Here is a 14,778-nt window from a genome sequence, read left to right on the forward strand (position 1 = left end):
GTCCACAGGAGCAGGCATGTCAGTCCTGGTCACTGTGGGCTCCCCAGAGAAGGGCTCAGGCATTGCATACACAGCTGTTGGATACATGCTAGCTGGGGCTGGACTTCATCTGAGCTGGAGATAAGAGTTATCTGGCGCACAGGCTTTGGGTACCGAGGCTGGTCATGCTTATCAAACTAACCAGCTAGTGTGTCCTGTTCCGACTTTACCCAGTTATCAAAGAGCAGATCAAGCATGAGGCTTCCTCCCTCAGCTGCCTAGCAAAATGGAGGGGGGACTTCTTAAGCAAGATGATGACCAAGGGTTTAAGAGTTTTTCAATTGACTTAACTGTCCAATCCACAGTTGGAATTTTGTCCTATACACATTCACGGTGTTCCTAGTTTGTGCTGAGATGGAAAGTGACTGGACCTAAGTGTCACCTCTGAGAGCGACCGGGCAAGGGGGAGAGACAGGCGAGTGCTGAAGTCATTCAGATCCTGGGAGATAAATGTCATGAAGGTGCAGCAGACTCCCAGGATGCTACAGCCCCGTTGACTTCCCTGAAACCCATGGAGGTAAAAAGATCCAAAAAGGAAATCCACTGACACTTAATGAGTCCTGCCATGTTCGTGTGCCTGGGATCAGGTGCAAGACACAGGGGAAACTGCCTCACATGCCCTGGGTGAGGGCAGGGTGTCATGGAGGGAAGCAGGTGCAGGACATTACTCTTGGGGATGGATTGGGTCTGACCCACCTGTCCGTCTGTTGCTGTGAGCACAAATTCCAGCACCCACTGGGGGCTGATGAATGTCTGGGGTAGGAAAGGACTTGGACAATATTTCTTGGTCACCCCTGGGTCAGACTCAGTGCAGAGACCAGGAAGGCATGGGTCCTGCCTGGCAGAACAGCTGAACAAAGCTACAAGGCTGTGGTTCAAAGAGACTTTGGTTATTGCTCATTTTATCTCCAGTGGCCACACACTGCTTGGCACACAGTAGGTACACAAAAATACCTGTGATTCAAATGAAAGCATGGTGCCCATAGTTCAAGAAAAAGATTGAAATGGGCATTGTGGGGGGAGAGAGTTCTCCTCGACCAAGCACCTACTGCGTGCCAGGCTCTTTACACACATTGTGTCTCTTCTTATCATTCAGCCCCATTTCATAAAAGAAAAAGTGAGGCCCAGAGAGACCAAGCCACTTGTCCAGGGTCACAGCGCCCCCTCCAGGCAGGGCTGCAAAATGCAGCTGAACTGAGACCTTGGGCTCCACTCCATTTATATTGACCCTCTTCTGTGACCTTAGCCTTATATGCTGACCTTTCTGGGCATCCAGAAGCAGCAACAAAAGCTCTTTCTCCTTAGTTCTGAATTCATTTCTTCGTTGAACATCTGTTTCTGTGATGTACTTTCCAGACTTGAGTTGTGCCAGGAAATCCCAACAGATTGCCCTCACATTCTGGGTCTTCTGGTGCACCAGTGGGCTAGAGCTTAGAGGAGAGTGTTTCGGGACCCTCAGTCCAGGCTGGCACCTCCTTCCAGCCCACTCTCCCTCGGGCTCCAGAGGGCTGGATCCAAGGTGCCTCCAAGTCCCTTCACATTGTGACCCCGTCTGACTTTCCAGCCTCTCCCGGCTCCATTCTGGGCACTTCTCCATGCCTTTGCTCATGCTGGTTCCTCTGCCTGCCGTTCCCTCCCTGACGCCGTGTGCTGGGGACTGTTCATCCTTCAGAGTTCAGCTCAGATGTCACCTACCTCCTTTCCCACCTGCACTGTAAGGTCTCACAGCACTGTGCATATCCTTCCTTCACTGTTTTCTTTAAAGCATTTTATTGAGTATTTATTGTTCCATTTAATTTTTACCTTTCTGGGTGCTGGGAACACAGCATGCTCCCAGTGAGATGCCATCTCTGCCCTCAGGAGGTCTGTCGAAGTCTAGTGGGAGACACAGACCCATAACCAGGTGATGACAGCACCATGTGATGGGGGACTTCAGGGCAAGCTAGGAGTCAGAGACCCCAAGTCTGGGGTGCAGGGATGCAGGATAGGCTTCCTGGAGGGTGGCATGTGACCTGAGACCGGTTGATTGAAGCAGATGGGAGTGGGGCATGAGGGATGCAGTGGGACCTGGGGATGAGAGAGTCTGGTACTCTCAAGAAATTGAACATGCTCCCATCTCATTTTAGCCTAGAGATGCAAAGTGGGGGTGCTGTGTTGGAAGAGGGAGAGGCAGCTGAGAGACGAAACTGGAGAGGCTAACAGGGACCAGAGTTTTGGCTGCAGGGAAGCATCTGGGACTAGGGAGCCATGGCTGGTTCCAAGCAAGGAGTGGGGGATGTAATGTGCTTTGTTTAGCAGGATCCCTCTGATGTTGTGTAGGAAGCAGGTGTAGAGGTCAGAGCCAAAGCAGAGAACTGAATCAGGAGGGATGTATAGTGGGTTAAAATAGTGTTGCTCAGAAATGCATGTCCACTTGGAACCTCAGAATGTGACCATGCTTGAAATAGGGTCTTTACTGGGGCGCCTGGGTGGCTCAGTCGTTAAGCGTCTGCCTTTGGCTAGGGTCATGATCCCAGGGTCCTGGGATCGAGCCCCGCAGCATCAGGCTCCCTGCTCAGCGGAAGCCTGCTTCTCCCTCTCCCACTCCCCCTGCTTGTGTTCCTGCTCTCCCTGTGTCTCTGTCAAATAAATAACTAAATAAATCTTAAAAAAAAAAAAAAAAAGAAATAGGGTCTTTACAGGTGTAATTAGATAAGGATCTCAAGATGAAATCATCCTGGGTGTTGAGCTCCTAAATGCTGGTGTCTAATGACTGGTGCCCTTATAAGGAGAGGAGAAGACATACAGACACAAGGAGAAGTTCATGTGAAGACTCAGGTAGAGATGGGGATGATGCAGTCAAGGGTGCTGGCAGCCACCAGAAGCCGGGAGAGAGGCATAGGGCTGATTCTCCCTCAGAGCCTCCAGAAGGAACTACCCTGCTGACACCTGGCCTCCAGAACTGGGAGAGAGCATATTTCTGGTTTTTTGAGCCACCCAGTTTGTGGCAATTTGTCTCCTCAGCCCCAGGACACTAATTCAAGGGCGGGTGCTGTCTTCTAGGTCATATGTGCTCACACCAGGCGGGGGGTCTGGACGTGAGAACACGAGGAGGGAGGAGAGTAGACACTGAGCTGCACTGTGGCCCGAGAGCAAGGCAAGCCTGGTTGCTGGTGGCCTGACGCCTTGGCACTGCCCCCTCCCTCCCTCCTCAGTCCTCAGCCTGGGGCAGCCTGGGCCCAGAGCAGGGCCATGCTTTAGAGATCCCATCTCTGACCCTGCATCTCTGCTTCTGCGGAGGCCAGACAGCAGCCCCTCTTCTGGACCACTCCCAGGGGCTGGGACCCAGGGTTTCCCCACCCAGCTCTGGGAACCTGTGCTGTCCTCTCTGGGATGGCCCAGGGGTGCCTGTTTGTGGCGTGTGGATGGACTTGAGCTTTGAGAATGCAGTGTCCATAGTCCAGCATGCATGAGAACAAAGGAGTATGCTCAGAGAGTAGGGGAGGGGCTCCAGCCTCCTTTTGTATTCCTTCCCCTGTCCAGTTAGAGGCACCTGCCTTAACCATCTTCTGCACAGCCCGGCTGGGAGGCCTCAGGAAAGGTCTGGAGGCTGCATGTACTGCTCTGGGCTATCTCAGGGAAGCCTCTGGAAGTCTCCCTGAGGGCCCCCCCCAACCCCCCTCCCCCGCCCCCGCCTGACTTGGGCCCTGAGGGTGGCCCCGCCCACAACCTGCCTCTGCTGCCCACCTCCCCTGGGAAGCCTTTGGAATGCCACTGGAGTACCGCTAGATAAAGCGCAGGCGCAGCCTCCCGCCCTGCCCACCCCGCTTCTGAGCTCCCGGTGTTGAGTGTGAGTGAGGGGACCCAGGGCTTCCTCTGCGACGCCCCCAGACAGTTCCCCGCCGCCGCCACCAACGGAGGCGAGTGTGCGCCCCTGGGTGCTTTTCAGGAGGAGGTGATGCAAGCGCGGGATGCGGGGAAGGACTGTGGGTAATAAGAATGTGGGGGTGGATCTTGGGACCCAGAACCCCGCTGAACGAAGTTTGAAGGACACAGTTCCTGGGCGGATGCCTCTAATTCAGGAATCGCGCATCCAGGTCCTGTGTGCTTCCTGGTCATCGCTGCGATCTTAGCGTGAAGGGTGTCCGTCAGGGACACCGGCGGTAGTCACCATCTTCCTGCTTCTGCTGTGTCGTGCTGTGAGAGTGTACGTCTGTGTGCACCTGCGGGGGTGCCTGTGGCCGCGACTCTGCAGTTGTGTGGGTGGGTCCATCCCCGCCGCGGGGTCTCCGCCTCCGTGTGAGTGAGCGGGTCTGATCCTGAGCGCAGGTGCATGTGGGCCTGCTGTGTGCCTGTCTGGTGTAGAGCTTAAGGCAGCTGCGCCTCTGTGTGTGTGTGGGGGGGGGAGTGGAATGCAGGTATGTGGAGGTGTGGGGGCACACCCACATGTAGGTGTTCATGAGACACGGGGCACCCAGATGCCAGTCTGTAAGAACCGGAGGCCGCCCACCCCTGAGGAGAGCTGTTCTGAGGTGCCTCCCCTTCTGCTCTCACACACACCTGGCGGAGGCTCAGTGGCTGCCCTGGAAGGCACAGGAAGGCTTAAGGGCAGGTGGTGGGTTCTTCCTTCCTGATCTCCCCTCTGGCCCTAGGCACTCACTCTCTCCCTTTCTGGGGACAGGCTGGGCTGTGAACCAAGGGGGAGACAGCACAGAGGTAGAGGAGGACCGAGGAAGGTACGTTTTCCTTTCTAAAAAAAATGGAGCAATTCCACATAATATAAAATTAATCATTTTGAAGTTACAAATCATTGGCGTTTAGCACATTCACAATGTTGTGCAACCATCACCGCTTTCTAGTTGCCAAATATCTTCATCACCCCAAAAGGAAACACTGCCTTCATTGGTAGTCACTTCCCCATTGCCCCCTGCCCAGGCTCCAGCTTCCCCCCAACCCCTAATATGCTTGCTGTGTCTATGAATTTGCATATTTTAGGTATTTCATATTACCGGAATCAGACAACCTTTTGTTCAGACAACCTTTCGTGCCTGGCTTTTTTTCACATAGCATGATGTTTTCAAGGTTCATTCATGATGCCACATGTGTTCGTACTTTGATGTGTAGAAAACACATGACATAAAATTTATTATCTTAACCATTTTTAAGTATGCAGTTCCGGTGGTGTTAAGGATATTCACATTGTTGTGTAATAGATCTGCAGAACTCTTTTCATCTTGCAAAACAGAGACTCTATACCCATTAAACAGAACTTGCAGTTTCCCACTCCCTGTAGTCCTTGGCAACCTCCATTCTACTTTGTTTCTATGAATTTGACTGCTTTAGATACCTCACATAAGTGGGATCATACAGGATTTCTCCTTTTTGGGGACTAGCTGATTCCACATAGCATAACGTTCTCAAGGTTCTTTCGTGTTGTGGCATGTGACAGGATTTCCTTCCTTTCAAGGCTGAATGCTATTCCATTGTATGGATATATCACATCTTGTTTATCCATCCATCCACCAATGGACATTGGGGTTGTTTCTACCTCAAGGCTATTGTGACTAGTGCTTCTATGACCAGGAGTGAGCAAATATCTCTTCCCAACCCTGCTTTTGCCACTTTTGCATATATATCCAGAAATGGGATGGCTGAGGCATAGGTAGTTCTATTTCTAATTTTTTGAGGACCATTCATACTGTTTTCCGTAGCCGTTGTACGACTGTTCAATCCCACCAACAATGCGCAGAGTTCTAATTTCTCCACCTCCTTGCCATTTAAATGGCACAACTCAGTGCCATTTAACCATTCACAATATTGTGCCACCAACACCTGTATTTAGTTCCAAGAGATTTCACCACCCCAGAAGGAAATCTGCAACCCATTTAACAGTCACTCCCCATTGCAGCTCCCCATTGGAACTCCCGTTCCCTGGCAACTGCTAATCTGCTTTCTGTCTTGATGCGTTTACCTATTCTGGATATTTCAAATACATGAAATCATACAATATGTGGTCTTTGTGGCTGGCTTCTTTCACTCAGCATATTGTCTTCGAGGTTCATCCATGTTGTAGCATGTTCAGTACTTCATGCTTTTGTATGCCTAAAAGATATTCCATCATATGGATACCACTTTCTGTTTATCCATTCATCTGTTGGTCCATCCTGCATTTTTTTAAAAGATTATTTATTTATTTATTTGACAGAGGGAGGCACAGCGAGAGAGGGAACACAAGCAGGGGGAATGGGAGAGGGAGAAGCAGGCTTCCCGTGGAACAGGGAGCCGGATGCAGGGCTTGATCTCAGGACCCTGAGATCATGACCTGAGCTGAAGGCAGACGCTTAATGACTGAGCCACCCAGGTGCCCCCATCCTGCATTTTTTGCATCAAGTCTGTCGATGGCAGAGAGAGGAAGAAAGATAGAAAGACAGAGCAGTAACACTGGATGGAGCAGTTGCGTGGAAGGAGAGCTGTCCTCATGGGGAGCTGGGGCAGATGTGAGTCAGTTGCCACTCAGGGAAGGAAATGAGAGAACCCACAGCTGCGAGCCTTGGTTGCTCCACAAAGCAAGAGGTTGGGGATAGGAGAGTGGGTAGGGCTTGAGGAGAGGGAAGGAGATTCAGAGAAGAGCATCGGTGAGTGACCAGAGATAGAGTGCCCAGCAGGGGTCAGAGAATGTGACTGTGGTAATGCTGGTTGGTGCCACATCCTTGTGGGGGACTCACGCAAGTTAGACCACACAACAACAAGAGTAGCTAAGAGCTGAATGGGCATCACCTCACCTTAGTGCCACTACAGCCCTGTGGAATGAGGATGATTATTCCATGTTCCCAGTGAGCCAGTAAGGGATAATGCTGAGAATTAACCAGAGCCTACATCCTCTCCATGCCACACAGGAGAGGTGACCTCCAGCTGAAGATAGCAATCAGGGAGTCGCTTGCACTTAAAATTCAGGAAGGATTTGGAATCACAGAGATGGAGAGAAGCATGGAGTGGCCAGCATGCTCAAAGGCAGGAAAGCCGGCTGGTCGTGCCTGGAGTCAATGACAGTAATAACAGTAGTTGTAATTATTATTATCAGTATTATTTTTTACAGCGTTCTTACTATGCGCCAGGGCCTGCATTACGCAACTGAGGCTCACGATCTTCCGTGAACCCCAAGCAGCTCCGAGGATCACTGACAGTCATGATGAGCAGCAGGTCATGGAGGGACTGGCCGTGGTGTGGGGGGTGAGGGCCCCCCACCCCCGGGGAAGTCCTCCTGGGCCGGGCTCAGCATGGACCCAGAACTCGTGCCCACCAGGCCGCCTACCCTCTCTCCCACCCAGTGATGGCCACCACTCTGGGCCTAAACCACAGCTCCGTGTCTGAATTCATCCTTGTGGGCTTCTCCACCTTCCCGCCACATCTCCTGCCCGTCTTCTTCCTGCTGTTCCTGCTCATGTACCTGTTCACCCTGCTGGGGAACCTGCTCATCATGGCCACTGTGTGGAGCGAGCGCAGCCTGCACACGCCCATGTACCTCTTCCTGTGTGCCCTGTCCATCTCCGAGATCCTCTACACCTTGGCCATCACTCCACGCCTGCTGGTGGACCTGCTCTCCACCCACCACACCATTGCCTTTGTGGCCTGTGTCAGCCAGATGTCCTTCTCCTTCACATTTGGCTTCACCCACTCCTTCCTGCTCACCGTCATGGGCTACGACCGCTACGTGGCCATCTGCCACCCCCTGCACTACAATGTGCTCATGAGCCCCCGTGGCTGCACCTGCCTGGTGGCCTGGTCCTGGGCTGGTGGCTCAGTCATAGGGCTGGTGGTGGCCACAGCCATTTCCCACCTCACCTTCTGTGGACCCAATGAAATCCAGCATTTTTTATGTCATGTACCCCCTCTCTTGAAGCTGGCCTGTGGAACTGATGTACCAGTAGTAGCCCTGGGTGTGGGGCTGGTGTGCATCACCAACTTGTTGGGTTGCTTTCTCCTCATCCTCCTCTCCTACACCTTAATTGTGGTTGCCATCTTGAAGATCTCCTCTGCTGAGGGCCGGCACAAAACCTTCTCCACCTGTGCATCCCACCTTATTGTGGTCATTGTGCACTATGGCTTTGCGTCTATCACCTACCTCAAGCCCAAGGGTCTGCACTCCCATGAAAGCAACACCCTGATGGCCATCACCCACACGATCCTCACACCCTTCCTCAGTCCCATCATCTTCAGTCTCAGGAACAAGGAGCTGAAGACTGCCATGAAGAAGACCTTCCTCAGCAAACTCTATCCCTCCAGCATCTAAGTGGCCAGTGTGAAGGTGGTTTTAGAAGAAGGTAGAAGGATGACCATACCCTCACCTGTACAATGGGGTTTACAATGTCTGCCTAGTAAGATTGGTAAAAAGATGTGTGACAACACCCATGACGTGGCAGGTGCTCAATAAATGTGAACTTTTCTTCTTCTTCTTCCCTTGGTTTGTGTCTTGGCTATTAGTTTTATTTGTAATCAAACAGCTTTCATGAGATATAATCCACATGCCATATAATTCACCCATTTAAAGTACACAGTTCAGTTGGTCTATAGTATATTCAGAGTTATGTGATCATCACCACCATCAATTTGAAACATTTTTGTCACCCAAAAAGAACCCCTACCCATTCAGTCCCCATTTCTTCCCCAACTCCCATAACCCCCAGCTATAGGAAACCACTTTTTTTCAGAATATGTTTTAATTTTTAAAAATTGAAATATAGTTGCCATACGATGTTATATTAGTTTCAATTGTACAACATAGTGATTTGACGCCACACAATGCTATTATAATACCTTTGACTACATTCCCTATGCTGTACCTTTCATCCCCGTGACTTACTCATTCCACTTTGCCTGTTCTGAACATTTCATATAAATGGAATTACACTAGGTGCTCATTTTGACTGAGTGCTCTCGCTTAGCACAGTGTGTTCAAGGTTCCTTCATGTTGTGGATGTATGAGACGTTCATTCCTTTTTATTGCCAAATACTATTCCATTGTGTGCACATACTGTATTTCTTTCTTTCTTTTTTTTAATTTAAATTTTAGTTAGATAACATACAGTGCAATATTGGTTTCTGGAGTAGAATTCAGTGGCTCATCACTTACATCACTTACAACACCCAGTGCTCATCACAAGTGCCCTCCTTAATATTCACCACCCTCCTAGCCCATCCCTCACCCACCTCCCTCCATCAACCCTCAGTTTGTTCTCCATCATTAAGAGTCTCTTATGGTTTTTCTCCCCTCTCTCCCTTTTCCCTCTTCCCATACCTTCGTGTGTTTTTTTCTTAAATTCCATATACGAGTGAAATCATATGGTATTTGTCTTTCTCTGAGTGACTTATTTCACTTAGCGTTAGCTCCATCTTGCAAATGACAAGATTTCATTTTTTTGATTGCTGAATAATATTCTGTTGTATATATCTATACCTTATCCGTTCCTCACTCAGTGGACATTGGGGCTCTCTCCATAGTTTGGCTGTTGTTGATAATGGGACATAACTGTATTTCATCTGTCCGTTTATTGCTTGCTGAACTTTTCAGTATTTCTACTTTTTGCTATTTTGAATAATGCCACTAGGAATGTTTGTGTACCCTTTTTTCTTGAATATATGGTTTCACACTCCTGCATGTATACTATGGAGTGAATTTTTTTGATCCAATGGTAACTCTATGTTTAATTTTTATAGAAAGTTCCAGACTGTTTTCCAAAGTGGCTGCACCCCTCTATATTCCCACCAGCCTCGAAGTAGGGTTCAAATTTCTCCACATCTTTGCCAACATTTGTTATTACCTGTCTTGTTATTTATAGCTATCTGAGTGGTAAGAAGTGGTATCTCATGGTGGTTTTGATTTTCATCTCATGATACGTAATGATATTGTGCATCTTATCACATGCTTGTTGGCCATTTCTATGCGTTCTTGGAGAAATGCTGTTGAGGCATTTCACCTATTTTTTAAATTGGCTTGTTTGTCTTTTTGTTGAGTTGTAATAATTCTTCATAGTTTCTAGTTATAAGGCCTTTATCAGATAGGTGAGTTTCAAGTATTGTCGCACATTCTATGAGTTATCTTTTCACTTTCTTGTTGATATTCTTTGCAGTACAGAAGATTTTAATTCTGATGACATCCAATTTATATATTGGTTTCCTTTATTGCTTATGGTTTTGGTGTCATGTCTAAGAAATGATTGCTTAATCCAAGGTCATGGAGATGTACAGCTATGTTGTCCTCTAAGAACATTATAGTTTTAGCTCTTACATTTAGGCCTTTGCTCCATTTTGAATTAATTTTTGTACATAGCATGAAGTAGGGGCTGAATCTTAGATTTTTTTAAATTAACATAAAATTTATTATTTGTTTCAGTGTTACAGGTCTGTAATTCATCAGTCTTACACAATTCACAGTGCTCACCATAACACATACCCTCCCCAATGTCCATCACCCAGACACCCCATCTGTCCCACCCCCTCCACGGCAGCAAGCCTCAGTTTGTTTCCTGAGATTAAGAGTCTATTTATAGATCTTGGATACCAGCCCTTTATCTGTATTGTCATTTGCAAGTATCTTCTCCCATTCTGTGGGTTGCCTCTTCGTTTTGTTGACTGTTTCCTTTGCTGAGCAGAAGCTTTTCATCTTGATGTATTGTATGGTGATTAACATAACATAATAAAATAAAATTTTTAAAAAAAGAGTCTCTTATGGTTTGTCTCCCTCTCTGGTTTCATCTTGTTTCATTTTTTCCTCTCTTCCCCTATGATCCTCTGTCTTGTTTCTCAAATTCCTCATATCAGTGAGATCATATGATAATTGTCTTTCTCTGATTGACTTACTTCACTCAGCTTAATACCTTCTAGTTTGATCCATGTCATTGCAAATGGCAAGATTTCATTTCTTTTGATGGCTGCACAATATTCCATTGCATATATATACCACAGCTTCTTTATCCATTCATGTGTCAGTGGACATCTGGGCTCTTTCCATAGTTTGGCTGTTGTGGACACTGCTGCTATAAACACTAGGGTGCAGTTGCCCCTTCAGATCACTATGTTTGTATCTTTGGGGTAAATTCACAGTAGTGCAATTGCTGGGTCATAGGGCAGCTCTATTTTCAACTTTTTGAGGAACCTCCATACTGCTTTCCAGAGTGGCTGCACTGGCTTGCATTCCCACCAACACTGTAGGAGGGCTCCCCTTTCTCCGCATCTTCACCAACATCTGTCATTTCCTGACTTGTGAATTTTAGGCATCCTGACTGGTGTGAGATGGTATCTCATTGTGATTTTGATTTGTATTTCTCTGATGCCGAGTGATGTTGAGCATTTTTTCATGTGTCTGTTGGCCATTTGGATGTCTTCTTTGGAAAAATGTCTGTTCATGTCTTCTGCCCATTTCTTGATTGGATTATTTGTTCTTTGGGTATTGCATTTGATAAGTTCTTTATAGATTTTGGATACTAGCTCTTTATCTGATATGTCATTTGCAAATATCTTCTCCCATTCTGTCGGTTGTCTTTTGGTTTTCTTGACTGTTTCTTTTGCTGTGCAAAAGCTTTTTATCCTGATGAAGTCCCAATAGTTCATTTTTGCCCTTGATTCCCTTGCCTTTGGCAATGTGCCTAGGAAGAATTTGCTGTGGCTGAGGTCAGAGAGGTTGCTGCCTGTGTTCTCCTTTAGGATTTTGATGGACTCCTATCTCACATTTAGGTCTTTCATCCATTTTGAGTCTATTTTTGTGTATGGTATAAGGAAATGGTTCAGTTTCATTCCTCTGCATGTGGCTGTCCAATTTTCCTAGTACCATTTGTTGAAGAAACTGTCCTTTTTCCATTGGACATTCTTTCCTGCTTTGTCGAAGATTAGTTGACCACAGAGTTGAGGGTCCATTTCTGGGCTCTCTATTCTGTTCCATTGAACGATGTGTTGATTTTTGTGCCAGTACCATACTGTCTTGATGATTACAGCTTTGTAATAGAGCTTGAAGTCCGGAATTGTGATGCCACCAGCTTTGCTTTTCTTTTTCAATATTCCTCTGGCTATTCGGGGTCTTTTCTGGTTCCATACAAATTTTAGCATTATTTGTTCCAGCTCTGTGAAAAAAGTTGATGGTACTTTGATAAGGATTGCATTAAATGTGTAGATTGCTCTAAGTAGCATTGACATCTTCACAATATTTGTTCTTCCAGTCCATGAGCATGGAACGTTTTTCCATTTCTTTGTGTCTTCCTCAATTTCTTTCATAAGTGTTGTATAGTTTTCTGAGTACAGTTTCTTTGCCTCTTTGGTTAGATTTATTCCTAGGTATCTTGTGGTTTTGGGTGCTATTGTAAATGGGATCAACTCCTTAATTTCTCTTTCTTCTGTCTTGTTGTTGGTGTATAGAAATGCCACTGATTTCTGGGCATTGATTTTATATCCTGCCACTTTACTGAATTCCTGTATGAGTTCTAGCAGTTTTGGGGTGGAGTCTTTTGCGTTTTCCACATAAAGTATCATATCATCTGCAAAGAGTGAGAGCTTGACTTCTTCTTTGCCAATTCAGATGCCTTTTATTTCTTTTTGTTGTCTGATTGCTGAGGCTAGGACTTCTAGTACTATGTTGAATAGCAGTGGTGATAGTGGACATCCCTGCCGTGTTCCTGAGCTTAGGGGAAAAGCTCTCAGTTTTTCCCCATTGAGAATGATATTCGCTGTGGGATTTTCATAGATGGTTTTTATGATATTGAGGTATGTACCCTCTATCCTTACACTGTGAAGAGTTTTGATCAAGAAAGGATGCTGTATTTTGTCAAATGCTTTTTCTGCATCTATTGGGAGCATCATGTGGTTCTTATTCTTTCTTTTACTAATGTATTGTATCACACTGATTGATTTGCAGATTTTGAACTGACCTTGCAGCCCAGGAATAAATCCCACTTAGTCATGGTGAATAATCCTCTTAATGTACTATTTGATCTTGTTTGCTAGTATTTTGGTGAGAATTTTTGCATCCATGTTCATCAGGGATATTGGTCTGTAATTCTCCTTTTTGATGGAGTCTTTGGTTTGGGGATCAAGGTAATGCTGGTCTCATAAAATGAGTTTGGAAGTTTTCCTTCCTTTTGTATTTTTTGGAACAGTTTCAGAAGAATAGGTATTAATTCTTCTTTAAATGTTTGGTAGAATTCCCCTGGGAAGCCATCTGGCCCTGGGCTCTTGTTCGTTGGGAGATTTTTGATTACTGCTTCGATTTCCTTGCTGGTTATGGTTCTGTTCAGGTTTTCTATTTCTTTCTGGGTCAGTTTTGGATGTTTCTACGTCTCTAGGAATGCATCCATTTCTTCAGATTGTCTAATTTGCTGGCATATATTTGCTCATAATATGTTCTTATAATTGTATTTCTTTGGTGTTGGTTGTGATCTCTCCTCTTTCATTCATTATTTTATTTATTTGGGTCCTTTCTTTTTTCTTTTTGATAAGTCTGGCCAGGGGTTTATCCATCTTTTTAATTCTTTCAAAGAACCAGCTCCTAGTTTCGTTGATCTGTTCTACTGTTCTTTTGGTTTCTATTTCATTGATTTCTGCTCTGATCTTTATATTTCTCTTCTCCTGCTGGGTTTAGGCTTTATTTGCTGTTCTTTCTCCAGCTCCTTTAGGTGTAGGGTTAGGTTGTGTACTTGAGACCTTTCTTGTTTCTTGAGAAAGGCTTGCATTGCTATATACTTTCCTGTTAGGACCGCCTTTGCTGCATTCCAAGGATTTTGAAGAGTTGTGTTTTCATTTTCATTTGTTTCCAAGAAATTTTTTAATTCTTTAATTTCCTGGTTGACCCATTCATTCCTTAGTAGGATGCTCTTTAGCCTCCATGTATTTTAGTTCTTTCCAACTTTCCTCTTGTGATTGAGTTCGAGTTTCAAAGCATTGTGGTCTGAAAATATGCAGGGAATGATCCCAAACTTTTGGGACTGGTTGAGACCTGAGTTGTGACCCAGGATGTGATCTTTTCTGGAGAATGTTCCATGGACACTCAAGAAGAATGTGTATTCTGTTGCTTTGGGATGGAATGTTCTGAATATATCTGTGTAATACATCTGGTCCAGTGTGTCATTTAAAGCCCTTATTTCCTTGTTGATATTCTGCTTAGATGATCTGTCCATTTCAGTGAGGGAGGTGTTAACGACCCTTACTATTATTGTATTATTGTCAATGTGTTTCTTTGATTTTGTTATTAATTGGCTTATGTAATTGGCTCCTCCTATGTTAGGGGCATGAATATTACAATTAGATCTTCTTGTTGGATAGACCCTTTAAGTATGATGTAGTGTCCTTCCTCATCTCTCATGATAGTCTTTGGTTTAAAATCTCATTTGTCTGATATAAGGATCACCATCCCAGCTTTCTTTCGATGTCCATTAGCATGGTAAATGGTTTTCCACCCCCTCACTTTCAATCTGAAGGTGTCTTTGGGTCTAAAATGAGTCTCTTGTAGACAGCATATCAATGGGTCTTGTTTTGTTTTTCTCCAATCTGATACCCTGTGTCTTTTGATTGGGGCATTTAGCCCATTTACATTCAGGATGACTATTGAAAGATATGAATTTAGTGCCATTGTATTGCCTGTAAGGTGACTGTTACTGTATATCGTCTGTGTTCCTTTCTGGTCTATGTTACTTTAGGCTCTCTCTTTGCTTAGAGGACCCCTTTCAATATTTCTTGTAGGGCTGGTTTGGTGATCGCAAATTCTTTTAGTTTCTGTTT

The 14,778-nt window shown here is 45.9% G+C and overlaps 1 protein-coding gene across 1 annotated transcript; it reads left to right on the forward strand.

Annotated features, from left to right (window-relative positions):
* Positions 1–4,137: 4,137 nt before the first annotated feature.
* On the forward strand, positions 4,138–8,586 carry LOC118533697 (olfactory receptor 10H2-like). The gene is made up of 3 exons (XM_036089104.2): positions 4,138–4,281; positions 4,700–4,754; positions 7,115–8,586. Exon 3 carries the CDS (start codon positions 7,349–7,351, stop codon positions 8,306–8,308), a length of 960 nt encoding a protein of 319 aa, XP_035944997.2. The 5' UTR covers positions 4,138–4,281; positions 4,700–4,754; positions 7,115–7,348; the 3' UTR covers positions 8,309–8,586.
* The last annotated feature ends 6,192 nt before the right edge of the window (positions 8,587–14,778 follow it).

Source organism: Halichoerus grypus, chromosome 1 (genome assembly GCF_964656455.1).
Source record: "Halichoerus grypus chromosome 1, mHalGry1.hap1.1, whole genome shotgun sequence".
Classification (NCBI taxonomy): domain Eukaryota; kingdom Metazoa; phylum Chordata; class Mammalia; order Carnivora; family Phocidae; genus Halichoerus; species Halichoerus grypus.

Excerpts from the sequence above, each read along its gene's own strand:
- LOC118533697 (XM_036089104.2), top strand. The coding sequence starts at position 7,349 with ATGGCCACCACTCTGGGCCTAAACCACAGCTCCGTGTCTGAATTCATC.